General features: G+C 39.0%; 2 protein-coding genes across 2 annotated transcripts in view; one reads left to right on the top strand and one right to left on the bottom strand.

Annotated features, from left to right (window-relative positions):
- CCDC148 (coiled-coil domain containing 148) overlaps window positions 1–4677 on the top strand; it is a 36887-nt gene extending 32210 nt beyond the window's left edge. The window contains exons 12-16 of the mRNA XM_053471876.1: window positions 874–1014; window positions 2111–2229; window positions 3318–3435; window positions 3832–3972; window positions 4183–4677. Of these exons, the coding sequence (XP_053327851.1) occupies window positions 874–1014; window positions 2111–2229; window positions 3318–3435; window positions 3832–3972; window positions 4183–4329 (666 nt within the window). The 3' untranslated portion in view covers window positions 4330–4677. The remainder of the gene's footprint in view (window positions 1–873; window positions 1015–2110; window positions 2230–3317; window positions 3436–3831; window positions 3973–4182) is intronic.
- A 3073-nt stretch (window positions 4678–7750) lies between these two features.
- UPP2 (uridine phosphorylase 2) lies at window positions 7751–13363 on the bottom strand. Its single transcript, XM_053471584.1, has 7 exons — window positions 13218–13363; window positions 12396–12513; window positions 11805–11963; window positions 10564–10678; window positions 10124–10333; window positions 8814–8960; window positions 7751–8070 (listed from the first exon to the last, which is right to left on the bottom strand). The coding sequence occupies exons 1-7, from the start codon at window positions 13277–13279 to the stop codon at window positions 7928–7930; spliced, it is 954 nt and encodes a 317-aa protein (XP_053327559.1). The 5' UTR covers window positions 13280–13363; the 3' UTR covers window positions 7751–7927.
- Between the last annotated feature and the right edge of the window lie 13709 nt (window positions 13364–27072).

Genomic DNA, 27072 nt, shown 5'->3' with positions numbered 1-27072 from the left:
ATTTTTGCAACCCACTAGGACTGGGGTTGTTTTACTAAATAGCAGGAGATATTTCAATAAAAGACTGATCCCAAAATGCCCATGAAAACATTCTGGATTCAGGGAAGAACCTGCTGTCTACAAAAAACTTCTACCTGTGACATCCGCTAGACTCTTTGGCCAATCTAGCTCTACTTATCTCTGCTTTGTAGGTTCCTCAGATGGACAATCTTAACTCATAGCTTTAACCTGCATGTCATGTTGTAAATTATTATGTCATATAGAACGGTTTTGTATATTGGTCAATTAATTATTGTCCTTTGTAACATTCTTTGTGCCTTCTGAGCAAGCAAAGCAGTATTTTTCCATAAAGTAAAACATTTAGTACAGCTGTTCGCATAGCAAAGCTCATTTAACAGAGTCCTGTATAACATGACCCCACTGGGAACAAAGGGTAACATTTGCGATTGATTGGTACAAAGTTCCATGATATTTTCATACCAAAGTGTGCAGATTAAAATTTACGGTGAATACAGTACTTTTTGAAAGAACGGGCTGGAGACAAAGAAATATTTTAGAATAATATACAGAATATTAGGATGGATCTGCAGTTGGGTTGAGGATTTAAGGACCTTTGCATACACTCAGCCTACAGTTAAAGGTTGCTGTGAGCTCATAATAAAGCCAACTGTGCGTGGACCATACCATTAATACACCATTTTTTGGGTAAATCAAGAGTAAAGCACACAGAATGTACTTATTAAGCACCTTGTGCTTCAATTATATTTTTCCTAATAATGAAATTTATTCAAACTGACGTTAGCCAGTGCAGACATGTCATTCCTCATTTTGTTTGCCTTTTTTTAAACTGGTCTGAAATCTTCCATGTTCTAGGTCAGGCATCTGAGAGCTCAGCATGAAGAAGTTGCGAGATTAGAATCGGCTATTGCTGCCAGGAATAAAGAGCGAGAAGCACAAAGAGAAAAGCAACAGAGAGAGAAAGAAAAGCTTCACAGAGCAGACGACAGAGCCAGGGTACGGATTTTCTTTATAATTTGCATTTAGCAGTTAAGAGATTACACAGACTATGTAGATGTATCCTTATTAAAGCTATTTGTTACTGTTGGCAGCGTATTGGATGCCGGTGTTTATACAGCACTCTATCACAGCTAAATAATGCCTCGGAGGAGCTAAGCCGTACCCTGCCGCGCTGTGCTTTCAACATAACCGATTATGAATGATTTCATAAATACGTGTTCTGCGACAGCTCTAGAGGCTCTGTAGGAATGCTCCGAGAGGGACAGTAAAGTGCAGAGTACACCATTCTCACCACTCGGCAAATCCCCGCCAAATGACATGTTAGCAGAGGTTTTATTCCATATTCCCATATGTATCAAAAACTAATTTAACTTAGGCCTCCTACCGAGGGAATGAGGGTCACCAAAAAGCTTGAGTCATCATAAAGAAGCCTGTGTGCTCATGCTGAACCCTATAGGTTTTTATAGTATATCCTTATATATATATATATATATATACTGTGTGTGTATGTGTGTAAATATATATATATATATATATATAATGATATGTAGAATATAGACCGCCATTTAGCTTCATAATACTTTATTTTTTTTGTGCTTGGGATAGGAAAAGATAATAATTGATGGAGTTGTGAAGAAGTCACACAAACATTGTTTTTGCATCATTTTACTTCATACTGAAATAATATCTGTATTTGCCATGTATGCATTTGTATACATTGTTATGAACAGTATTACATACAATTAATGGGATTGATTGACCCCAGTAATGGCCCCTATGGAAATAATGATATCGCTCCCTGTTTGATGTGATGATGTATAACCATTGCGGAAAACTATAGGGGTCTTTCAGGAAAAGTGTAGAGTACTGGCAGCTCTGCCTTTAAAGAAAGAGCGGGTGGATGGCATTCTGAAAAGCATTGTTTTTTTTTTACTGGAAATGAACCCAAAAATATTTCAAGCATTTTAGAAAATGTAAGCCCTTTGCTGTTCACGAGAAGAAGTGTTTTGGAATTTCTATTTTAAACTGATTCTGTCACATATATTGGCACATATTCGTTTGTTTAAAAAAAATGTTTACCCCCATGTATCAGATACAGAAATACAAAGCCGAAAAACAGCAAGCATGGGAAGAACTACAAATGCGGGATCTCCAGCGCCTGGAGCAGCTGAAGGAAATGATGGCGGAGCAAGCTCAGAGAGACAGAGAACGGTAACCACTCCAACACTCAAATACTCTTTCTAAAAGAGAACCGTGTGTGGTGGGACTCCCAGGCAACAATGGGTTACACATATCGCCTCGGAGAAATTAAAAATGTAATGCTGCGGATTGAGATGTCAAGAAATACTTAACAAAAGGTTGATATTGATCTCCTGCCCACCAGAAGATAGAATCACATCACACAGCTCCTAGGAGAAGCTGAGCTTTTATACAGTTTAAAAACATTACCTCTGGGCCGTATGCACGTGTTCAGCTGTGCACGGGGCAGCGTTTTTTTTTATATTTTTGTATTTTTTTTAAATTAAATATGATAACATTTAGACTGAATAATGCCAAGTTCTGTATAATATAGTAAATTGAAATTCAAATCAAATTACTTAAACAAATTAGAAAATGAAAACCTTTCCACAAATGGGTTTTTTGCTATGGATTTTTCCTTTTTCAATATAATTCGCATGACTCAGTTTGTAACCAGTTTGTAACCGTATTGTGAGTCGCCTGTAGAGGCTGAACTTTTTGAGTTCTTACCGATAATTCTTACTAGCAAACTGAGAGCTGCTTTCAGGGAAGGCAGAGCGGTGGGCAGCTCAGGACAATGTATTACCGAGAGGCGTTCAGCCCAGGACAATGTATTACCGAGAGGCGTCCAGCCCAGGGCAATGCATTACCGAGAGGCGTCCAGCCCAGGACAATGTATTACAGAGAGGCGTCCAGCCCAGGACAATGTATTACCGAGAGGCGTCCAGCTCGGGACAATGTATTACCGAGAGGCGTCCAGCCCAGGACAATGTATTACCGAGAGGCGTCCAGCCCAGGGCAATGCATTACCGAGAGGCGTCCAGCCCAGGACAATGTATTACCGAGAGGCGTCCAGCCCAGGGCAATGTATTACCGAGAGGCGTCCAGCCCAGGACAGTGCATTACCGAGAGGCGTCCAGCCCAGGACAATGTATTACCGAGAGGCGTCCAGCTGCGTTTCTTGGTGTCCAACTGCTTCTTTGCTTGTAAGGGGATGGAAATGGAGAGCGGGAGTTGTGCTGACTGTTAACTAAAGACTAATAACATAATGTTTTTTTCAGAGCTTTATATAGACAACAAGTGTTGGAACAACGCCTTTTAGAAAGAAAAGAGTTGGCTCGTTTGGAGCAGAAGGAAGAAGAAGAAAGACAGAGAAGACTTGATGCTCTCCGACAGCAGGTATTGTTCTATAAATCGCCTTCTCTCACTCTCTTCGCCCCTCTTATTTATTTCTAGGAATGTTGGTGGAAGCTTCTAGATCATGTCTACTTCTAGAACCTGCTTCATTATATTGTACAATATGTGTCCATTATTCCACAGGCTTCCGAGCCTAGTTCTTCTTCTTGTTGTGAGAGCATCTTTAAGACTTATTTGTGTGTCGGTTAAATGTTGCAGTCATTCATGTTCTGAGTTCGGCCACTTTTTCCACTTGCTGAAAATAAAATATTCGTAACTCTTTGTATACCAGAAGCTGCTCAAGACATTAAATGGTATAATTCACAATATTTCTCAGTAAGACGTGTTTGTATAGATAATGTGGGCATACTTTGCTTATCATGGAATATATTTTCACAGGTTGCTGTAATAGCTGAATTTGATCCTGTAAGGATGATGAGCGACACAAAGTCATTTAAAGCTAAGATGGGTATAGGAATCGAGCAGGAGGTTGTCTTACAAAAGCCACTTTTCCAATTGTGTACATACAATGAACAACAGGTACGTAGCAATATTTAAATGAGCAGCAACTCCTGTTTTATATTTATTTTATTAAAACAAATACTTTTCCGGTCATTTAAACACGTGAGACAATATCCCGGAGAATGGCTTGGCTCAGCTGCCCCATTATTGACTGCTAAGGTTGGCCATCTTGAATGCATTTCAAAGTAGGTTCTAGTCTTACACTCAATGTTTCTTCTTGCCAAACAGATCATTTCTGACCAGCGGGTTCGGGTAGAGATGGCTCTTCGGGAAGCTGGACTTCATAAGACAGAATATGCTAAAGAAATCTTACCTAAAATCTTGCCACCCAAACCTCCACGAAAGGATATGAAGTCCACAGTTTTTGCAAAATAGCTCATTCCTCCTAAATACAAATGTGTCTTTTTTGAGTTGTATGATTAAAGGTTTTTTAAGATAAGGGTTTTGCTGCCTCCCGTTTGCATTATACAGCCAGGCTTTGCTCTCTACATAAATCTCAGCAGGCTGTATTGGTTAATACAGTGTCAGATTAGCGAGGCAGGATTTTCCAATGAGCGATGGCACCGAAGTGACAGCTGCGCTGCTCCCGTGGAATTTAGCAGCCCTTTGTGTTTATCCCAGGTTACTTTCTAGATGTTCTAATTTGATTTACAGGAAGTATTACTGATTTATCATTGTTGCAAAAAAATACATTGTTCTTTTTTTTCTCATTACAAAAAAGTTGCAAGTTGTAATATATCATCCTTTGTATGCTATTTTCTGTATATTACTTAACATTCTTCCAACCAGTGTAGACTAATAGTGTGGCACAGGGGCGGGCGAACATTCTTCAGTGATAAGGAACTAGCCCAGGAGATGTCAATGTAATTCTTTGCCCCCATAATACACGGGCAGTGTACACGAGTATCTCCCGTCTCACCGGTACTCATCAAATCCGGCCATGTGTGACATACAAATAAAAGGCAGAAAAAAGGGAATTAGAGGTCTGTGTCTAAAAACGGTGAAACATTTGAAAAGTGGTCTTATCCCCATAGCAGCCACTACAATGTCCCTTCTGATAGGAACATTCCATTGGTTGATAAGGTGATGAGGTCATTTTCCACCACTTTTTACCCTTTAGTAGTTAACATTTTCTGGGTTATTTAAATATCAATTAAATTATTTAATCTTTTTCTTTTAATTCCATACTATGGACAACTATAAAAGTGGATAATGGAGCATGTGCTGGGACGTGTTTGTATGACAATATCTCTATTATCCATTGCGGTGTCGCACAGGCAACACAAGCTCCATTATTCACCTGCTTGCTTTTCATAGTATAGAATTTCTTAACAAAAACATAAAAGGAAATCATACATACAATGTTTTACCTGAAACGTCTAGGCTTATGAAGGAAGAATGAGTGATATGGAAACATGATATCCTTAAGAAATTGATTGATTGACTCACAGAAATGTTCATCCATCAACACGATATTATAGTTCGCTCCTTAAATCCTGGGCTTAAGGAATCTGGCGCAATAAGAAAATATATCACTCATTTATAAAGGAAGGTACAACCAAAAAGCTGAAATATCAACAAGCATACAGACAAGACTATGGAACAAAATGCAGTTTGGACAGAAATAAAATATTGCTGAACATGTATGAGATAAAGAGCAAGCGATCCACACACAAACATAACTCAAAGGTGAAAGCACGTCTTTAAGGATGACAGTGGTGGAGTTTGTGTGAGGGAGAACGTTTTGTCAGAGTGAGAACGAATGGGTTATTAGAGAACATAAGTAGTCCTTGGCATCAGAGTTCTAAAAAGCCAAACAATCTACTGTAACTCGGGATTTTGTTGGCAATACTAAAATAAAAAAAGATGTATTTTTTTATTTTTTTTTTTAAACTAGTTTAACATCATGAACCCGTTTAGTTTGCAATACACTTTGAAAAGGGGATGTTTGTACCTGCATTCAATGCCTCCTGTAGTAAAGACACACTTTATATATCTACAAGGATTAAGTGGAAATTGGGGCTGCAAAGCATGGCGGACAGAAGCCACTAAATATCAGAAAGAGCAGATTGTGTGAACTATAGGAGGTGACACCGCATCCATCCAACTGGACTGCAGCTCCTCTTATGATCTGCCAGATTCTGAAGAATTCGTCCTCGTAGCTCCGGCGTAGACATCTACAGCTTTAAAGGCCTCACCAACGGCTTCCACAAGCCCTGTCACGTGAACATATTTTCCTCCCCTTATGTGTACATTGTTACTACACTCCATAATGTAAGTGTTAGTCCATATTGCAACAATGATGGTCACCCATATTGTTGTTTCTACCCCCAACACTTTTAAAATCTACAGAATTCTATTATTCTGCCCTTGATTAAAATACTTTTTCTTTCTACTTTGTATGGGTCGATGTGACATTAATTGTTGCCTCATCTACTGAATGAAACTCAATTGCTCACCTTTTTGACCAACACATTTTTCTGAATGATACAAGCACATGTTGTAGGACAATATTTTTATTAAATCGTAAATAACATAAATATACAAAAATACTTAAATGTGGATATCATACAGTACATGAATGCAATTCGTCTTTCAAAATCTCTTCAGAAAACCTCACAATTAAAAATGTTGATAAAATAATAAAAAATGCTGTAATTGTGCTGTGATATGTTAAACTTTTTAATAAAATTAATGTATTTTCTTCTTTATTACTGGTGTAGGATTTTCAGTTTTGCATGTTCTGCCATGAAAAAGCACCATTATTTTTTTGTTATTTTTTTAACCTATTTAGCACCAACATCTTAGCAAAATTTAACCTTAATGGGGGGGTAGTATCATGTCATTGAGCAGTACTAGCATCGGACAGCAGATACAGGCACACGTATCGACCCAATTCCAGAATGAGGATACACGTCAAATGAACAAAAGAGTGGGACCCCTGGTCTGAAGTGACCTACAGTGGTGGATCATGAGGTCCCTCATCTCCTCCTCGCCTATTGGGCCCAAAATGTATTTTATAAGTAAGTAATTAAAATTGGTTTAAAAGTGTAACTAAAACTATACCTCCATATTTCTATTGTATTATTGAATATTTAAAACACAAATCGTACAATGACCTGCTATATAGAAATTTAAGTTCCACCTATGGAAAGGTATTTGTTGTGAAAATGTACAGATAACATCCAGTTTTAGGATCATGCTGATGAAGATGTGAAATGATGGTGCAGACAGAAGATAGTGTGAAAGCTCACGTGTCTTGCACCACTGCTGTGAATAAACAACATGTAGCCAAACACCAGCCAGGAAAAATATCTCTGCTGGCAGCATTCTTTTTGCATTATTCATTAATCATGGAAGTCAGTGACCCTTAACTAGCTTTAACCAGCTGACGGGACATAAACACGCTGTTTTGCCAAGTGAAATAAAGAGAGGTGGAACTGGAGACAATTCACTGGCTGGTGGATCTATTATGAATTCTCACCAATTGCCTAAATAGTAAAAACCCCTTACAGATCATAGAAGACAGAGGGCAATATCGTATGTGGGGCAATTGGGGGCTTGCACCCTGACAGTAAATTACTTTAGCCATCTGAGTTGCTCCAGTTGTGGTAGCATACCTCCCAAGTGTCCCACTTTTGGTCTCATATCCCCTGTCCCTCTTTCCTAATGTGTATAGAAGCAGTAGAACTTGTGGTTGTGAAATGTTGGGAAATGTGCATGAACCAGAACCTGTGTGAGGAGTTCAGACTTAACCTTGAACTACATATTGAACCTTTTTGTTTTTGTCATCGTGTGTACTTTACATAGATTGGCAGCCCCGCTGGGGATCCTGTCAATCCGTTCACAAAATAAAAAAATAATCATGATGTGCAAATAAAATTGCTACTCACTATACAAACATATATATATATTTCACATACACTGTACATAGCTGTGATGTATGGGAGACGTGTGTATTGTTGCCACCTAGCTATGTGCACAAGCCAAGCTGCTTCTTGATGAACTTGGCAATCAGCTGCTGGGGACGTGTCTGGAATTCCTTGAGAACGTTGTGACTTTGGCTGATCTGATCACCTTCTAGTCTGTTGAGGAGGGTCACACACACCACCGCCGCTAAAAACAAATGAATACGTTGTGATGTAGCACAACAGCGATTGTCTGCCTGGTCTTCTTTACATCATCTAATGTTAACTTAGTAAATATATTATCGGCAGATGGACCATTGAATTCAGCTCTAGATATATATATATATATGTTTAAAACAGGGTCTTGAAGTCTAGAAAAGTGCAATGGACAAGATAGATGGTTTAGAGAATCATCCCTTAGAAGATAAATTGTGATCATGAAACCCTTTTATGCTTCTCCAGTAGGTATTATTTATTAATCAATGCATTGGGAGAATTAAATAATAGAACCAAATGGATTCCAAGAATAGTCTGTAATATGTAGGAGGAATTGGGAAGACATAGACGATGTCATATAACATATTACCAATTATTTAGGTGATGGATCTAAAATAATGGAAATTATGTTTTAATTCCATGTCCCCTTAAGACGGAAGCAACAAATAAATATTTTTTGGTGCATGTGGGTGATTAAAAAACTTGAATTAAGACATTGAAAAATATTTCTTTTCTTTAAAAAATCTTAGATTTTTGGGAAATTAGCAGGTCTAGGTAATGTATGGGTTAAAAATACCCCATACCAGACATGTTAGGAACCAGAGAATTGTCAAGTAACCTACACCGTGGCAGATGTCTGAAGAACACTTGCTGCATTATGCACAAAATACAAAACGAAAAGCAATTACTGGTTGAAATTAAATTGAATTTAAAAAATGGTAGGAATAAAGATACCTTTAAGTCCACAGAGATGGCACATAGCAGCAAATACGGTTGACTCCATTTCTATGTTCCGAACGCCTGCAGCGTATGCCTTGCGCAGATATTCTAACTTTTCTTCTTTAGAAAATGAACAGAGAGCGCCATCCAATCTTCCCTGACCTTAAAAATAAATTACTTTTACCTCCTTGTACATATTTCATTACTTTCAAACAAATACACCATTATGTTTTTGTTTATATGAGCGTTATTCCGGTACGGAACCGCCATACCTCTTAAAAAATTACAATTTCACAAGTGCAAAGAAAAATACTAGGCTGATGTGTTTTTTTGTAATCAAATTCCTCTTAAGCAGCTTGTTCAAAATCAGGAAGAAAAACCTCTTTGCAAATAATGCCCACTGCTTTAGAGTTTGGCAAATATGTGTGTTCCAGAATTTTTAATTTGCGAAATCAAGAAGCGCTCCATGCTTAGTGAGAGTAAAGGTTTAATCAATAAAAGCAAACCCTCTGAATATTCAATGTATTGGATCACTGGCCAGGTACAAGCGAACAACCCTAAAAAGAGGTCTTTTTGACTTAAATTGGAGTTTGCATGCGCATTGAGCGTGTCGACTCATTGGCTTCATCATGCTTTTGGCAGTGCCAACGCCAACGGACTTCTCTTTTAAGAAGAGCTGAGTTTTGCCCAATACATAACAATGTGGGTACACATCTGGAAAAAGAGCTCATTGAGTTAACTATACATTACACAGGGCCGGCTGAGGGTTTTTTCTGTGGGCGGCCCTTCATAATGCATAGTTATGCTAAGAAGCTGAAATGTCCAACTCGCGTGTATGCAGTTTAATGAATACAGCCTGAATACATTGTTAGGAAGTCATAGCTGAAGCATAAGCAGAACTGGGGGATCTATGGCTAATGGTGTGCGTAGGCTACTGATCTTCTGAAAAACATAATTACCCCTGACGTTCATTTGCCATTGGGGGGGATAAACAGTTAGAACTAGATCTAAGCCTGTAGGACTCAATGTACCCAACGTACGGTCAAACACCTGGCTCAAGCCCATCAGTCAAAGAAGAAGAAGGAGAGACATTCTATTGCTCCCCTTTAATTCAGTATGAAAAGGACTTGGTGTCTTTGGATTATACCGTGAGACAAATATGCAGTTCCTGTAACATTGTGTTCTTTGAAATCCATGATTTTTTGAAAGAGAAGATGACCCAATGTTTTTACAAGATCTTTTGCTGTAAAACTAGCCGTAAAACCTACGACAGGGGTTTCCATTTAAGAAAACATTTAACAATACAGCTTATGGGTTGTACCAACCTTCATAAAAGTCGTACGTGCACATCGTGTGACCGATAATCGAAGGAAAGTCAGGGATCTCGGTGCTGCATTGCAGTAGGTTTTCTGCCAGTTCCCGGTGGAGCTCGGTGTTTCTCACGACCACTTTATCCAAAATCACTTGATCAAACTGAGGTCTAAAAAAGGCATCCACGGCTGTGTCTGTAATGACGACAGTGCCCGGCTCGATGCCTGCAACACAAAGAGGCAACGGGTTCAGGCAATGCCAACTAAACGGTGTTCAAAGGACAATCGGCAAATGACAGGCAAACAACAGGTGTATCTGGGTGTTAAATGTTTCACTTTCTAACTTTGTTTGGGCAAGATGTACTAAGACCTGTAGGTGACGTACTAATAATCTAAGATGATGAAAGTATTCTCCCCTCCGCAGAGCTCCGAACAGGTGAAGGAGAAGTGCTCACCTATCCCTCCCGAAGTTCCGATGCGTATAATGGTGACGTCCCGGCACTTTGCGTGGTGGAGAAGTTTGATGAGTTCATGGAGCATTATGGAAATGGATGGGACTCCCATCCCATGCTATTAAGGCAAAAACATAGAATTATTATCTAACCACAAAAGGTCATTTTAAGCGTTTAATCCAAGCGCAGAGTGATTGTTGTATTTTTATTATTCATAAAGTGTCAATTAATTCTCAGATCTGTACAATTAGATTGTGTTCATAAAAAGTTGACACCCAATGAAGCATTAACTATATAAGAAACCAAGCAGTTGACGTCAGATCAGACCCTTTCAGTGCATCTCATCTGCCTGGGTTTTCCTAAAACCTTAATCAGTTGTTGGCCGCGTCTCAGATTTAGGAGACGCATGCCTGTCCCATGTGTGTTTAAATTTCCTCGCTGTATTAACCTCTACCACTTCTGATCAGAAGCTGTTCCACTTATCTACAACCATTAAAGTACAAATGAATTCTAGATTAAACTCATGTATTGGCCCCTCACACCTGATATGGAGGCTGCTCCAGTCGGAAAAGCCTCGGTATCAGAATAAGATATATGTCGGATCATAATCTGGGCTGGATTCGTTGCTAATAAAAGCTCTAGGCACCCTCCTGCTGCAGACTGGAAATAAAATAACAATGGGAGGTTTATGTGAAGCAGAAATGCCGGTTTTACTGGTGCGACCGTCCCTGCACACCGCTGCCCTGCGGCACTTCAAACACAAAATGTATTTGCCTTTGAACTTGTATCCGCCTGTGGCTCGTGGCCAGGAAACCAGAGCTCTGAAACGTTTAATGACATGCTTGCTTTAACACGGCGGAAATCCAGACCTACGTCCATGGGAATGCGTTTCAAAAGTAGAAAATGTAACAACAATATCTAGCTGAGGGTGACGGAGAATAGAGTTGGATGACCGAATGTTGCCTGGTCCTGCAGAACTATTCATGTTAAAGAATAATTATGAAGTTCTGCACGTCGCACAAATCTATCGTTTACTTTACTGGGAGGGTGGTAGATAAATGGAACAGCCTCCCACCAGACGTGGTAGTGGCTAATAGAGTGAGGGGATTTAAGCATGCGTGGGACAGGCATTTGGCTCCTGAATCTAACTGATTACGGTTTGAGTCTTTACGGCAAGAAAAATGGGCCGCCTAGACGGGATGAATGGGTCTTATCTGTCTGTATTTGAGCAAAGCGATACTTACACTAATTGAAAGCACTGGCCCCACTTTGTACATGCTGTATCTGTCTGTTCCAGCGCAGATGTCTGTTATGCTGTTACCATCTCCTTCCAAGCCCAGCTCCTTGTGAATGAAAACTGCAAAGTCTCTCATTCTGTTAGCGCTTCCGCCAACACACACAAACTGCAAAAAAATCGAATGTTTTTATAAGCGAACTCTCTGCTCAATATATGTATAACATTATCAAAGTGCTGCTGAAAATAAGAATGCCGGCATGGATTTATTTATCTGATATTCGTTAATGAATACGTTTCCATTCATCACAAAGATGGAGCTTCCACAACCCCCTAAACCTGTGATTTCCATACACCTGCCATCAATATGATATCTCCCCCCATTACCTTAACATGGCCAAACATCAAGGGCACGTCGTGCGTCTTAAATCCCCCATTACCTTAACATGGCCAAACATCAAGGGCACGTCGTGCGTCTTAGTTCCCCCATTACCTTAACATGGCCAAACATCAAGGGCAGGTCATGCGTCTTAGTTCCCCCCATTACCTTAACATGGCCAAACATAATGGACAGGTTATGCGTCTTAGTTCCCCCCATTACCTTAACATCGCCAAACATCAAGGGCAGGTCGTGCGTTTTAGTTCCCAAGTCAAAATGGTAGAGGATGTCTTCAGAGAGCAAGTCCAAGTGGGGGTTTTTAATATTCACAAAGCCATTGCTGAAAAGGTAAACAGGGAATTGGTGTCACACCAGTATCTTTATAATCATTTTTTTAAATCATGCTGGTTCATGGGTGGGATTTCATTAAGGAGTACTATTTATTATTATTATGTGGGTGAGCATTGAGCTGTTGGATAGATGATGAATTTCAGATGGGGGGGTTGAATTTAGACACACCTGAAATGGTTAAATATAGTGGCTCAGAAATACGTTAAGAAAATTGAATATTCATATACTGGGTATTGAGTCAACAGCTTCACATAATCCACATCTTATGGTCGAACACTCCGCAGCTTAATATGTCATGACATCATACGATTTTTAAAAAGTTAACTCTTTATCTGATCACAGAAGATATATTGATTGCACACATTAAGTGTATTACATTGATGTTGTGTGTACACACATGTATACAGTCACACATACATACTCCAAATCATATATACTCGAGAATGGCATACTTAGACTTTCATCGTTCAACACAGCTGATCAAATTCCTTTTCAATTATCACCATCTTTCAAATACATTAAGCAGATTTATCTCCTAGTTAAACATCTCTCCGTGCAAATATTTGTTCACATTTAAAATACAAAATTGCAAAAAATATTAGTAGAAACTGAATATATAAAAGAGTTATCCCTTTACATATATATTTATTGATCGCAAGCATTACTGTGCGTTTCGCTGTGTAATATACTTACTTAACATAATTGTCGCCATCGGGCAAGTTGGGTTTGCTGTTTTCTGCTAAGATCGGTGCCATCCTGCGCACGCTTCTAACTCGTTTACTACTGGTTTTTCAGCGTATAAACATCTACTTTTCTTGTGTGTCACATCATCAGGTGGGGTGTGCTTATACGGAAAGGTGATGTCATGCAGAGGAATGTCATTTAGCTTCTTCTGATTGGCTGAAACATTGTGGGGTGTTGTCCCTGACAGGTTATGCAACATATTAGATTTGGTTACTGATTATAGTCTCATTAACTTGTTTCGCTTCTTTCGCTTACTCTTTACCAGCACTGTTTTTACTGTTTTACTCGTCTGCATGGAATTCCACTGAACAGAGGTCAAGAAATATACTGGTTTTACACGTTTGTCAATATAAAAATAAATAAATAAATATATATTTATAAATATATATATTTATAATAATTAACCGCAAACATGCCCCAAATGTTCAAAAAACGTGCTCTGTTCTAATCCTCTGATATTCTTCATCGTTCTTTTCTGGAATAATGGTAGGCGAAAGTCCACGCGGATCACACGCCAACACTAACTGTAATCCATCTAATGGATGAAATTATAGCATAGACTACCACGTACATAAAAAGGCTATTATTTATGTGCTTTAACTGTAATTTCCTCTTTAGAAAAGAGGCTGAAAATATAAATGCTCTCAATGGCCAAGATAATGGAAATAGGCACAGATGGTGAGAAATTTTTTAAGAGGGGTTTTTGTAGCGTTGGAGTCTTTAATGTACTTATAGTTACTTCAAGAACAGGCCAGCTTAAAACAACAAAGAGCGCCCCATTAGAATGGGTAACGGCATCAATATGAAGCCCTAGTAAGTAGTGTAAGTGGGAATTATGTGGGGTAATTGTCCATTCATCTTGCTTGGTGAAGTGAGATCTGTCTAAAAACGGGATGCAGAGTGGAAATATATCAGAAAAGTCCAGAAACGCTAGATATTAACAGGAACCTGCTTCTGCCTTCTCTATCGCTTACAAGAGGAATCTGGAATCCATGACGCTCTGACCAGAGACCATGGAAGTGGTCAGTAAATTGGGTCATCCTCACCCAGCAACTACTCTTCGCTACGTGATGGTCGCCCAGCACAGGTTCAAGAGTTTGGCATATACACGGTGTGCGGCCCATGGGACCATCCTTAAATATGACTCAATATCTGCCACGACATCTCTTTGCCCCTACTTCTCAACAACGCAGAACAACGTGATCTAAGTCATGGTTTCATATTCATAGAAAGGTCATGACTTCCTTGTAGAGAAGGGTTCCGGTTAACAAATAAACCACGGGGTTTATATACATACATGTTACAATACACAACTTATGTAAACTATACAAGCTTTCACCGCTGGGTCATTCCCCCTTACACAAAATACACTGAAATTTAACAGAATCTCATTAATAACGACTGAGCTGCTTTATTGTTTGTAATTGCGAAAAAAAGAGGAGTGGTGGTGATTTCTTCATCAAGTTTAAGTCTTTTCAGTTTGTTATTGACAATTATTTTCAAATTCTGCATTTGCATGCTATTACTTCACCAAGTGGGTTATAAATAAGTGGAACACCCTCCCAGCAGATGTGGTAGAGACTAATACTGTGAAGAAATTTAGACATGCATATCCATAAAGTTATCCTAAATAAGACGAGGCTGAGGACTGATTAAGGTCTGACCAGGAAAGGGTGGACTAGATGGGGCCAAATTCTAAGTTTCTATGTCTTACTGGGCCATTTGCTGGAACCTCCAATACCCTCATCCGTGTCCTTCCTCCGGTTTTGCTTGTAAACAATCCCATAAATGACCTTTGAACTGGAAAAGCAATTGTCTTATATTTTGTTGTAGCGTAAAAATACCACCATCCCAAATAATCATTAACCAAGATCATAAAAAATGTGACTGGATAAGAAATCTGTAAATACAGGAACGGCCGGGGTTATTTATTCTTGAGACATTTTAATGCAATTAGAAGGGCGACACACGCATTCATTTCTTCACATGTTTATGGGAAGCATGAATACCCAAGAATTCTGAAAAAAATAGATAAAGACATTTTAGCGGAAAGGCATAAAATAGGTCTTATCACCCTAGCAACCAAATAAAATGGTTCAGTTAGCAGAAATATTCCACTGGCTGCTATAGCAACGAGTCCAGCTTATAGCTTTGCACCAGAACTGATATATTTTTTAATATTTATATATATATATATAAAATTTCAGAATTAAATATTTACCCTTTGGGGCCAAATGACTGCTGCAAAATATGGTTATGATGAAAGATACAAATACAGAGGGGGGGGCAGAAGTTTTATCGCATCCTTTTTTCTGAACAATGTTTGTGGAGCAAACTTATTATCGAATGAGAATTTCAAATACCTTCCCTTTGCAGGAAGCCCCTTTCAGCCTCTACAATAGACAGGCGGCAGGGGCAGGTCGCAGGACACCGGGGTATTTACACACGTAAGGAACGTGTGATTGTGTGCTTCTCACGTTTTACAAAGCCAAGTGTCAGTATAAAAAGCGTAATTAGCCTTTAACATCTCCTTAGCTGCTATTTTGTAGCACACGTTATTAACCAAAACTGTAAGCTTTTGTCTCAAAACAGAGTTTTGTAAAAAAAAATGATATTTTCCCTACTATTTATATGCTGGGTGTTTCCACTAAAACGGCTGCATAATACGCCCGCACCGTACAGCGCTAATCATAACAGGCGGCCCAGTTTTGTGGCATTTTGCGTCATTGTATGTTATTAATAAAGCTTCATGGCGCATAACCCTGACGTTGCCGCCAAATCCCGGTTCACAACTAATGCCAACTGGCTTCGCTTCCAGCAGTCAAGTAAAACCATGATGGGTACGACACGGAACAAGAACCGCTTCCAAGTTTTTTATAAAAGTTAGTTTGTAGACCGAAAATAATAAAATTCTGAATACTCCTAGAAATGCAATGCTACCACCAACATGTTTTACCGCAAAAGTGTCCCTCTTTATGAGGGGAAGTCCCTCCTTTGGCCTCAACCCCCTGGTTACTCTCTTGACATCCCTCTTTTCTATTATCTCTGAAGGTTTGGTGGGTATAAACATATCCCGGCGTTCTACAGCCCTGAAGGTCACGATAATGTATGAGTAACGGGAAGAAATAGGTTTCTAAATTAAATTGTGTAAATAAAATACATTCTTCTTCTAAACGCCTCACCCGGTTACATAAATATCTGGAGGTCATATAAAAAAAAAACATGGTAAAGCTCCGCCCCATACACACCCCTGGCCACGCCCCCTAAACAGTTTTGAAATGCCAGGCAGCTATGTGTGTTTGTTCTATAAAGGTGAACGGCCACTTTATAAATATTTACAAAGCCCAGGATTACCAACAGAAAGGAGTTCATTTACTTTTGAGGCTAATAATAAAGTCACACCTGTTGGCAGGGACACAGTGAGAACTACAGAAAAAGTCAGCTTGGCCCTTAAAGAGTTCTTTTCTCTAGTTCGACATGGACAAAAATCCTGGTTTTATCTAAATTTTCTCAAATAATTTTCTTTATCTGAAGACCTGGAGGCCGCCATCGTTGTGAGTCATGTGATATTTTGGGAGACTTCCTGCTCAAACAACACACCGAGCTGATTCTTTAAGGCAATGCTAATGAAGTTAGTTGCTACATAGACTTTATGTATAGAATGTCTGTGTGTCTGACTGGGTGATTAAGACTGAGCCATTCCATTGTTTTACTACAAGGCAGGATGATAACGAGTCAGAGTGTTTGTCTTGAAGATCGGGCTCAGATAACACAGCAACAAATGGTTGATATGCAGCTGCCTAAAAACATCATTCAGAAACCACAACTGCTTTAAGAAAGAAATGAATGCAATATTACCTAAAATGTATTTTTAATCTAGTAATAAAAGAAATGATGTGAGTTGCCCTTTAATAGAGATTCACATTGAAATGGCAGTTCCAGTGTAAAATGACCTCTGCTTGGTCACGATAGTGGATTTTTAGATTTTCATTAGTTAAAGGGGGCATCAATCATTAACCGCAGGTTACACTGCCTGTCCAGAAGCCTTTTACAGTGAATTGTGTTGTACGTGAGGCACAATATCCTAGTAATGTATATAGTGCTACATTTTTATATTTGGCAAGTGGGATTTATGTCCATTTATATTCTGCATCTTGGCAAATGGAACATATAACTAAAAGTATAGTTTACACTTACTATGCGGCCACTTAAGCCTATGACAAGTGCTCCGGAATCTGGATAGACCGCAGTGATTGTAATCTGGTCCTGGTTATCTCGTCCCTAGGTATTTGGCCAAGCCTCATAAATATGTATCTCTGGATACATATAGAAAACTCATACTGCAGGACTATATTAACTACATCGCTGTTCTGTAATTTTGTCCTTCATATGCATCTCTAATGGCTGCTTTTCTTTCTTTTTTTTTTTACTTTTCAACTGGTATTCAAGTCAAAAAAAAGTTGGGCAGCCTTCTAAATGTCTTCTTCTTAAAATAGTGAAAAAGTTTTTGCCAAAACTTTGGGTTGATCTCCGTCAGTCAGCTGCTTTTTCTATTTCTTGTTGCTTACTTAATATTGTGTATTCTTTATATCGTTTGGTGATTAATGATGTTTTGAAGCAAGGTAACTCTGGTATCAAGTTCCTTCTAAAAGATCAGTCTCATCATTAGTTTTTCTGTATTTTGTTTCCTTCCCGAAGGTGACTTAGTCATGAAACAAGTCCTGGTTTATTGGGTAATGTTATCGAAATATATGACTCAGGCATGAAACAGGGTTCGGTTTCCTGGCTGTTTCATTGAAATGTGGTCTGGATCTCGAGCTTCCTGCTTTTTCATAGCCTTTATGATTCAAGATATGTCTGGCTATTTGTTTATTCATAAAACTCATGCATTGAAAAAGTTGATTTACTTCCTGATACACTGGAAACATCACGACCTAAATATCATGTCATATGATGGAAGAGTCATGTCTTCCGTGCTGCTCTGCCAGTGAGAAAGTAACAATTTGCAGCATTTTTAGAATATGGATTGCACAAATTTGGCAGCTTCCATACATCAGAGGATCCAAAAATAGGTCCAGAAACCCATTGGACATTTACCCCGTATCTGGGTATGGAAGTTACAGAACAGCGCATTCTATCCAACTGTTTTTTTACTGATAAACCTTTTGCCAAGTACAGATAGGCTGTTGTTATGAATGCAACCGAGAAGACAAGTAGGAAAACAAACCTGTGTCTAGTTAGTAATGGACTGTTATATCGTGAAGAATCAGAATGGCCAGACCTGCTTTTATAGGAGATGAGTGAGTTTATTTAACATAGGGTGACTCCATTAACTAGGGAAGCTTATAAAATGTATCACACAACATTTCAATCTATGAAAAAGATTGCTGTCATTGCTCTGCTACGTGAGATCTGCTCATTCTAGTCTGTTGTTAGCATGTCAGTTTGTTGATGGGACCGTCTAGGGATGGTAAGTAAGTACTTTAATATGCATTCTTTAACCTGTATGGAAAAAAATAAAAGCGACTTACCTTCCGGAGAAGCTGCAGCTCCACTAATTCTGTGGGTTTTCGCACCACGGATTGGTTGTTTAGAGCAGCCAATCAATAACAGGCAAGAACATATCTCCTATAAGGAGGATGGGAAATAAACAAACACATAACCCCCTCCACGCATTTGTAAAGGGGAACCACACACAAATTTAATGGGACCACTCAGCTATCGTATGCATTAAAGGGCATGTAGTGGCTGGAGTGCCCCATTAAACTGGATATTATAATGATGACTGATGGTTAACCAGAAAGCGGAGGGCACAGCACAGTAAGGAGTGCACAGAAATATATACATTTAAGCATAATAAAAGGGCACTTTCCTGCCCAAGAAAAGCATGACTATATTATTACCGAAACACTGTGTACTTTGTACTTGTTAATGGTTAACTTTATATTTTACAGAAGACACTAAAATCCTCAACTGGAAAATATGTCTTTTTTTGGCGCAGAACTAATTGCACTTCAATCAAATCCACTAATCAACATGATACAAATTAGTTCAAACAACCAGTTGCAGTGTAATTGGATCCAGCAGGGATGGTGTGCAGGGATGGTGTGCGCATGTTAACTGCACTGTTACTAATCTCGTGTAAAGAAACTATATTGGTGTCCAGGTGTCTGGTTAATAACAAGATACATTCAATTAAAAAACACAGGAATACGTTATTGTCAGGAAAGAAGGGGATCATCACCTGTAGTTTATTATTTATGGTTGTTTTGGGCCCGTTTTCAAGGGTGGGTTACTTTTATATTTCATTAAGTTCAGAAAAAGATAAAAGAAAAAGGAGATTGATACAATTAAGATTGATGTAGATAAGATAAATACAAGTGGAAGAGAAAAGAAGGGAAGAAAAAGAATGGGAAGGAAAAGGTAAAACGGGAGTGAGAGCTGGAGATAATACAACATGGACCTTGTGGAAAGGAGAAAGGTAGGAAGGACGATGGGAGTGGGGTCAAAGCAGATGATATTTCAAGGCGAAAAATGATCACTAGCTGAAGAAATTCAGAATCTAGTATTTCTAGACTTTGCAAAAAAGGAAAGAGATGGAAGAAAAGGAAAGGAGGAGGGAGAAAGGTAAGTACAGAATGGTAGTGAGAGGAAGTGATTAAACAGGAGGGAAATGTTTAATCGCGGTGGTCCTCTCTAGACTTTTCTCGAAACGCTTAAGTTCAGCCACTCATTTTAAAATGTTAAAGAGAAATGTAAGATACGATGTAATAGTCATATACAATATAAATCACAGACGTCAAATACTTCACGTCTCGAGGGATTTCAATATTTTGAGTATCACAGCATGAATATAAAAGAACATGCTTATTGTTAGCCGGTTTCCCGTCTCCTTCTTTCTGAATGAAGATGTTCTTATTTAATTGCAAAGTGCAGACAAACTTACTATAGACAGCGACAGCTGCGGATGCGATTTTTGCTTGAGGAGAGCCAATGATGTCATTATTTCAAGAGAAATAGCAATACTTTGTTACAAGCAAAGAGGGATGCAACCGGGAACTGTTTGACAGTAACATTTATCAAGTGATTGATGACCAGTGCCGAGCTCGCCCTGTTGGAGTCTTTTTTTTAATCATCCTGTAGACTTCAGGGGTGCCAAAGATTTCCATAGAAATACCTGTCAGTGTTTATTTTATTACTTTCATCGCCTAATGCTTATTGAGTGTTAGCACCTGAGATTCCGAGTGACAGAATATAGCACAGCATGAAGCCTTTAACACAATAAAGTGCCTGTAAATGGATCAGCAGCATTGTCTTGGGCGATGTACCCCTCTCAGCAGAAAAATACTAACGCTGCAAAAAGGTTGGAAGGTAGGACTGTTTAGTGTTTTATCACCTCTACCAACCATTCCTCAGCTGAGCTTACTTATAGCCACTTCACTTCATTATTTCTGTCCATTGTAACCTACCGCAATCCACTAAGACATTCATCGAAGCTTCCCGGCTACAGGTCCAATTTATCCCCTTTTCACTTGATGCATATGGATTCTATATACTGCTGAGTGGTGTATGTATAGTACTGCTGGCTAATGTCTTCAAACTATATGGTCACGGAAAAAGAGTCAACAACAATCAGCAGCTTAGCAATATAGCAATGGTTACTTAATACGGAGAAAACATCATGCAGATCCAGGGATAAGGAAATTAAGATGCCTATCCCCTTAGTAGGTACATTAGGTGGGTTTTAATATGTATATTTTACCTTTTAGCACAATTAAAGAGATATTTCTGTGCATATGGCTGTAAAATGATGGATCGAGCGTATGGATGCTATCTATTAGTAGGTGGGTGGCAGGCAACCTCTTGGCTTGGATATTGCATAAATATATAATATAAAAGGCAAACCAATCAACCAACAAGTACACAATGTTCTGTTTACCCGTAGATAATTTGTTCAATATTAACACATGCGCTTAGCGGTATCGGAAATGGAAAAAAACACGAGGCAGTCCTTCCTGGTGATCTCCTGGTTTATAATTCACTATTTAACCACTGATATGTGAGGTCTTTTAAAGCAACTGACAAAATTAACATAGTATGACGGCATTGAGTTACTTGGTATATGGGTCTCCCTACGGTAGAGTTTGGCTGATTGACGCTCTTTAAGTGTAATGCTGCGTGGAACAGCCTCCCAGTGGCCTCCCAGCATAGGTAGTGAAGGCTAATATAGTGGGGGAATTTAAACATGCATGGCACAGGCATATGGCTCCTAAATCGAAGACAAAACATTAAGCTTGGAATTTGACCATTCTAGTCAGCCTGCTAATTCTACTGTCAAGACTCAAACCTTAAAAGTGTTATAACCACCTCCTTCTCGCTGCTACTACTGTCTCTAGCTATACAACCCAGCGCCCTACTTGCCTTTTCCGCCACTTTGTTGAGTTGCGTGTCTGCCCACCTTAAAGCCTTCAGTCCAGTGCTTTATTTTGTCTTTGGATTTTCAAGTGGATTATTTCACATTTATCAACATTGTTTACATTTTGTTGACCAGAGAAATGGAAAAGGGAGCAAATCACACACGCCGTTACATTCAAATAATAGAGACAGTATGTGTGTGTCCTGGAAATTAGCTACATATTGGTTGCAAGAATAAGAAATTAATTCTGTAAAGGCCCCTAATAACGTAACACCTCCTGGTGAACACAAGCGTACCAAATTCTTCAAGCAAGGCCTGTCCTGGACCAGCTCACTTGCGGAGGCGAGAGTGCACTGAGGGTCACATAATTTAAGGATCACATCGTTTACAATGTTTTGGGGGTGAGCTGGACACTTCTGGATGTTAGTCATTCGTTGGTCTGGAATATTTAAACACTTTCAGATGAATTTTAAGCCGTGATCTCCTGTGAAAATGGAATTTTAGGCAATAACCTCATAAACTCTGAACAAGGTTATCCTCCAAAGTTGTTGTGGCCTCTTCGATAACCTAGTGTTGCACGAGTCAGCCGTTCGATCTGGACTATGACTGGGTATTTTTTGGAGACTTGTTAATGATTAAATGGAGTAAATATAAAACTCCTAATATTTTGGATAATTATTGGAGCGAGAGCGGACCCTTTGCAAATGCCTCTCTCATGTTTACCAATCTAGCGCCTACAGAACATGTGACTAGGGACACACATGGGTTAGCGCTGCGGCTGTGGCTTGACCCCCAATTTGCACGGCTTTTAGCTAAGGGTGATGGGGGTGAAAGAGTTGCTTAACTATTTTCGACGGGACATGCAGTCCACAGCCTTTGTAGTTCATAGCTGCAGTAATGGGAGTTATAGTGCATAGCAGATGGGCATGATAGGATTTGCAGTCTCCATGCAGTTTGAGATGTTATCTAGTCCCGCCTCCATGCAGGGATAGCCCTGCCCCCACACAAAGCCACTCCCCCAGAATAGGTAGAGCTCCAGGTGACGTTTTCTCCTGTGTCACTTACCTCTGGCACCGAAAGTGCGTGATTTGAAAGTTGGGTGATTTGCTCCTTTTCCATTTCTCTGGTCCAAACCATAACGATTTACTAAAACTTTAATATGCAAATAATCAAAATATGTACACGAGAATAATAATAAGAATGGTATATATCAGTTTGAATTATGGTTATAGTCGTTTGGTTATATTAATAATAATAACTAATGTACACTGGCAGATATTATACTGCCTTATGGGAGAAGAAATGAAATATTAATATTTCCTACACTAGCAGGATAAATGGAGCATTAGCAGTAAGCGAGAATCTTTAACTAACACATTACAAAATAAATGTTGTGTTCAATGTTTTATGCCTTCAGGGATCAGGACTGTAGTTTGTAATATAAGCTGAGATAAATGATTAACCAGTGTATGGCCATTAGAACGATCAGCGGTTTCATGAGCAGGCCACCAATTCACATCCTTGGTGATCTTCTGGAAACCCAAAACTGATCCCAAGGGGGGGGGCAACTATTCTCCTAGATGATGATGATGACCTCTGGCTCCTACCAGCCCACAATAGATCTACCTACCTGTCTGGACCTGGCATCATATCCTCACAGGACCAACCAGGACCACATTCCCAGTCTTGGTGCACTAAGATAGTTACAGGGTGAAATGCTATGCATCCATATTATGATGTTTACTAAAGGGACAGTCTAGCCCCTCCATTATTTTTTTTAAATTTTTTACATTTACTGAAGTCCATATAGCACAGACTTCAACACAAATCAGTGAATGCATTCATAAGGTACTGGGGTTAGAAAACTAGACGTCTCTCTCATTTCTTCCTCCTTCAGGATGCCTTTCCAGAAAGCAGGAAGCATACTTAAGTACACTTCTCTTAGAAGTCAATGTAAGTAGCGATGGCCAATCACAGCTGACCACAGAAGCCACCACTTCCTACTTACCCTACTAATTAAATTCTGTTATTTAAACCATATTATGTCACTTTGATCAAGCTCCTCAGTTTGCTTCCAGTATTAGCCCTTCAATTGGTTAATTTCTCAGGTATTTCTTAGGCATCCTTGGTTTGGAATAACCAGTTAACTTTCATGGCGATAACAGAAGATTGGCTCTAAATAATTTCTCATTTTTCTCTTGTATCCTATATTTTTGATAAACAAATTAAATAATAATGTACACATTTGTATTTCTGATAAGCAAAAATGATGACATTAGCCAGCTAGGAAAAATGCCTAAAGGAAAATCAAGGAAGAATTGACCTCATTAGCGCTAAGCAGACACTCGCCAGTTTTCAGCCATTAGCCGCTGCCAGTTGCAATACATTTTACATTAAAAAAAAAATAACCTCACTGTTCACAAGCTGTACATTAGACTCGCTCAACCAACTTACATGGTTTACTTACATCCCCCGCATACAAATTCTTCTTCTTTTTTTCCCTTCGGATTTCTTTTTGGAGAGCACCACCTTGTGGCAATTGTAAAAAATATAACATCGGAAAACTGCGTTTTTGAAAAATAACGTAAAAAAAATTATACCATCAGGATCAGACAATTAGTTCTTGGATTCATTTCAGTTCTTGTATCATAGGTGACATATTTCACACATCATAGGTTTTTGAGTTACAATGTGATAACTTAGCGGGTCTGTGTTTTGACAGAACAAGATAAAAGAGTCACATAAGATTTCAAGACCTTTGATAGATAAAATGAAATACTGTATTTTTCTTGGTGCAAATGGAAACTGTTTGTTATTTATACGGGGTTGAACCCTAAAAATACCAAGATTTAAAAAATGTGGGAATGTAGACAAGTTTTATGGCATATATCATAATGACAAGTTGTTTTTTGAAGGTCCATAGATGATACCAGGTATGGACTGGCCATCTGGCACAAGGGGCTAGTGGTCTAATGGCCGATAGAGCCACACACCTACCCAATGTGCAGTTCCTGGCCAGTGGCTGGATGTGCCTAGCCACATGCTACGTAAATAAAAACATAATCATCAGGTGGTTGTGGGCCTTAAAGTTCAGGGAAGCCCATAATTTTTAATAGACACACTTGGCACGTGTCTAGGGGCCCCCTGGGCTCTAGGGGACATTGTGCCATTATAGACAATATGGCTCTAGTAACTGAGAGGTGGGCGAAACTATAGGGACGGCTCATGCCACCTGCTGGACAGTTAAGAAGATGTGTTATGTGTGTGTGTGTGTGTGAGCCTAGGGGCTCAGAGGGTCTTAATCAACTCCCATTGATCTATGGGACCCCCATCAGTGGAAGAATGGGAGACGGATAAGCGACACAGATTTATTATTCTCTTGTATCATTTTCATGTATATATTTTAGCATGAACGTATGCTTTGCGTGTGTTCAAATTCATGAGTGGATCTGTAAATAATACCAGGGGGGGAGATAACGGGTAACTTGGGGTAAAGTGGATCATGGAAATCCCCGGGGCTTATTCACTAATAAATAATGGCGTGTAGTTATTGTATTGCCTCCAGCTGATGGCAGATCTAACTGAAGCTGGGCTATTGCTAAGGCAACCCATGTGATGAAGCGGTGGAGTAGGTAAAGGTACCAATTTATTCTCTCAAACCGTTAATACGTACAAAGTATCCACCTACCACTATTCCAATAAAATATTAATCCTGGGCATTAAAAAAAATCAATTGGCACTTAGCAAAGAGAACCCTTTAACCAGCTGATTACCAAATAATGAAGAGAATTCTGTCTAATATATAACATAGTAATTATATAACAAACTTGTATCCATTCCTTCTGTAACCATTCCTTATGTATACATTCCTCCTCCTCATATAGTTAGACAGCTTTATGTAGATGATTTCCAGTATATACTATTTATTATTGACTTCTAAGCAACTGTTTCCAAGCAATTTCTGTAACCATGTGAACAGAAACACGAAATTATTTCATATATATGTATATATATATATATATATATATATACATACATACATAAAACATAATGCGTAAGCATCAAAAGTGTTAACTTTATTAGCTATATATTAAACAAAAATTCCAGATGTCATGTTAAGAGTAAAAGAGCCGTTGTGGTGATCGGAAGCAGTGTGTGTGGACTGTGTAAAGAGCATTGATTGTTCGAATACATTGGTTGTTAAATTGGGCAGGAAAAGGGGTTTATTAAGCTAAGCACAAGCTGGAGGTCTGGATCCTGAGCAAATATCATTATTTAATTAAAGAACGGAGACAGGGATGTCTGAGTGGGTGTTTTTACCCGTTGTCAGGGCAGAATACAAACAAGACTAGATTGACGGTCAGGGCAGGAGGAGTCTAATCGGGATACAATGCAATAGTCCAGAACACCCAAGCAGCAGACTGATCATCCAGATCCTTGGAAAAAATGGAAATATTTTAGCTAGGACTGTTACCTATTACTCTTTCTTCTATTGCATCAATATGGCTTATAGCACATCGGAGTATTCACATTACATGTTAAACTAATCATGCTGGACGTCATTTGAAAAGTACTTCAGTTGGAGTGCCAGAGGCGAGTCAGCCCTGATATAGACAAGCGCCATCTGTACTCATGCTTATATCAGGGGTTGGGTAACCAATGGAATTTGAAATTCATTCATGAAATAAGAAGATATAACAATTCTCACTCTACTGGGCTGTTTCTTATTGAGTCAATTTTCATGGAGGGTAGAACCCTGTCTTCTAAATTCCATAGCACGCCTTGACTAGCCAGTGCATCGCTCCTCCAAACATTTTGAAAGCAGTAATAAATGCTTCATTGTGTTATATGGCCTCAACAGCAACTGCCCTTTACTCAGGCAGATAATCCCCAACAGAATCCCTTTCTTGGATGTAAGGATGAGAAAGAAGTAGAAACTCACCCTGGAATGTTTATATTTCTCCAGAAAGCTTTGATGGATCCTCATCTATTGTCATTAAATGGAGATCTTTTACTGCCACAAGGGAAAGGTTAAAGTTAGTGAAATACAAAAATGTTATAAACTACCTGGGAGCAGTGGTGTAAATAAGGTGTAGACATGTCTAGAACATCTGTACAGGTTGAAGAATCTCATCAGGATCTCTTTAAGGGAAATTAAGTCAAAATAGATGGAATTACGGACATTAGACACGCGGAGTTGGGAAAACGTTATGCCTTAGACCTTAATGGCCCACAGGACATTTCAAGGTCGGACTTTTTTAAAGAATGCATGACAAACATGCAGAAATATATGATTTTAAATCATTAATGGAATATGAATTAGATCAACTTGGTATAATTATAGGGGCTTAGAGATTGTGAACCTTATCTGGTAGGTTTTTGAGGAAC

The sequence above is a fragment of the Spea bombifrons genome, chromosome 7, assembly GCF_027358695.1.
Source record: "Spea bombifrons isolate aSpeBom1 chromosome 7, aSpeBom1.2.pri, whole genome shotgun sequence".
Classification (NCBI taxonomy): domain Eukaryota; kingdom Metazoa; phylum Chordata; class Amphibia; order Anura; family Pelobatidae; genus Spea; species Spea bombifrons.
Note: the sequence above shows the minus strand (reverse complement) of the source record. Positions and strands in the feature narration are given on the sequence as shown.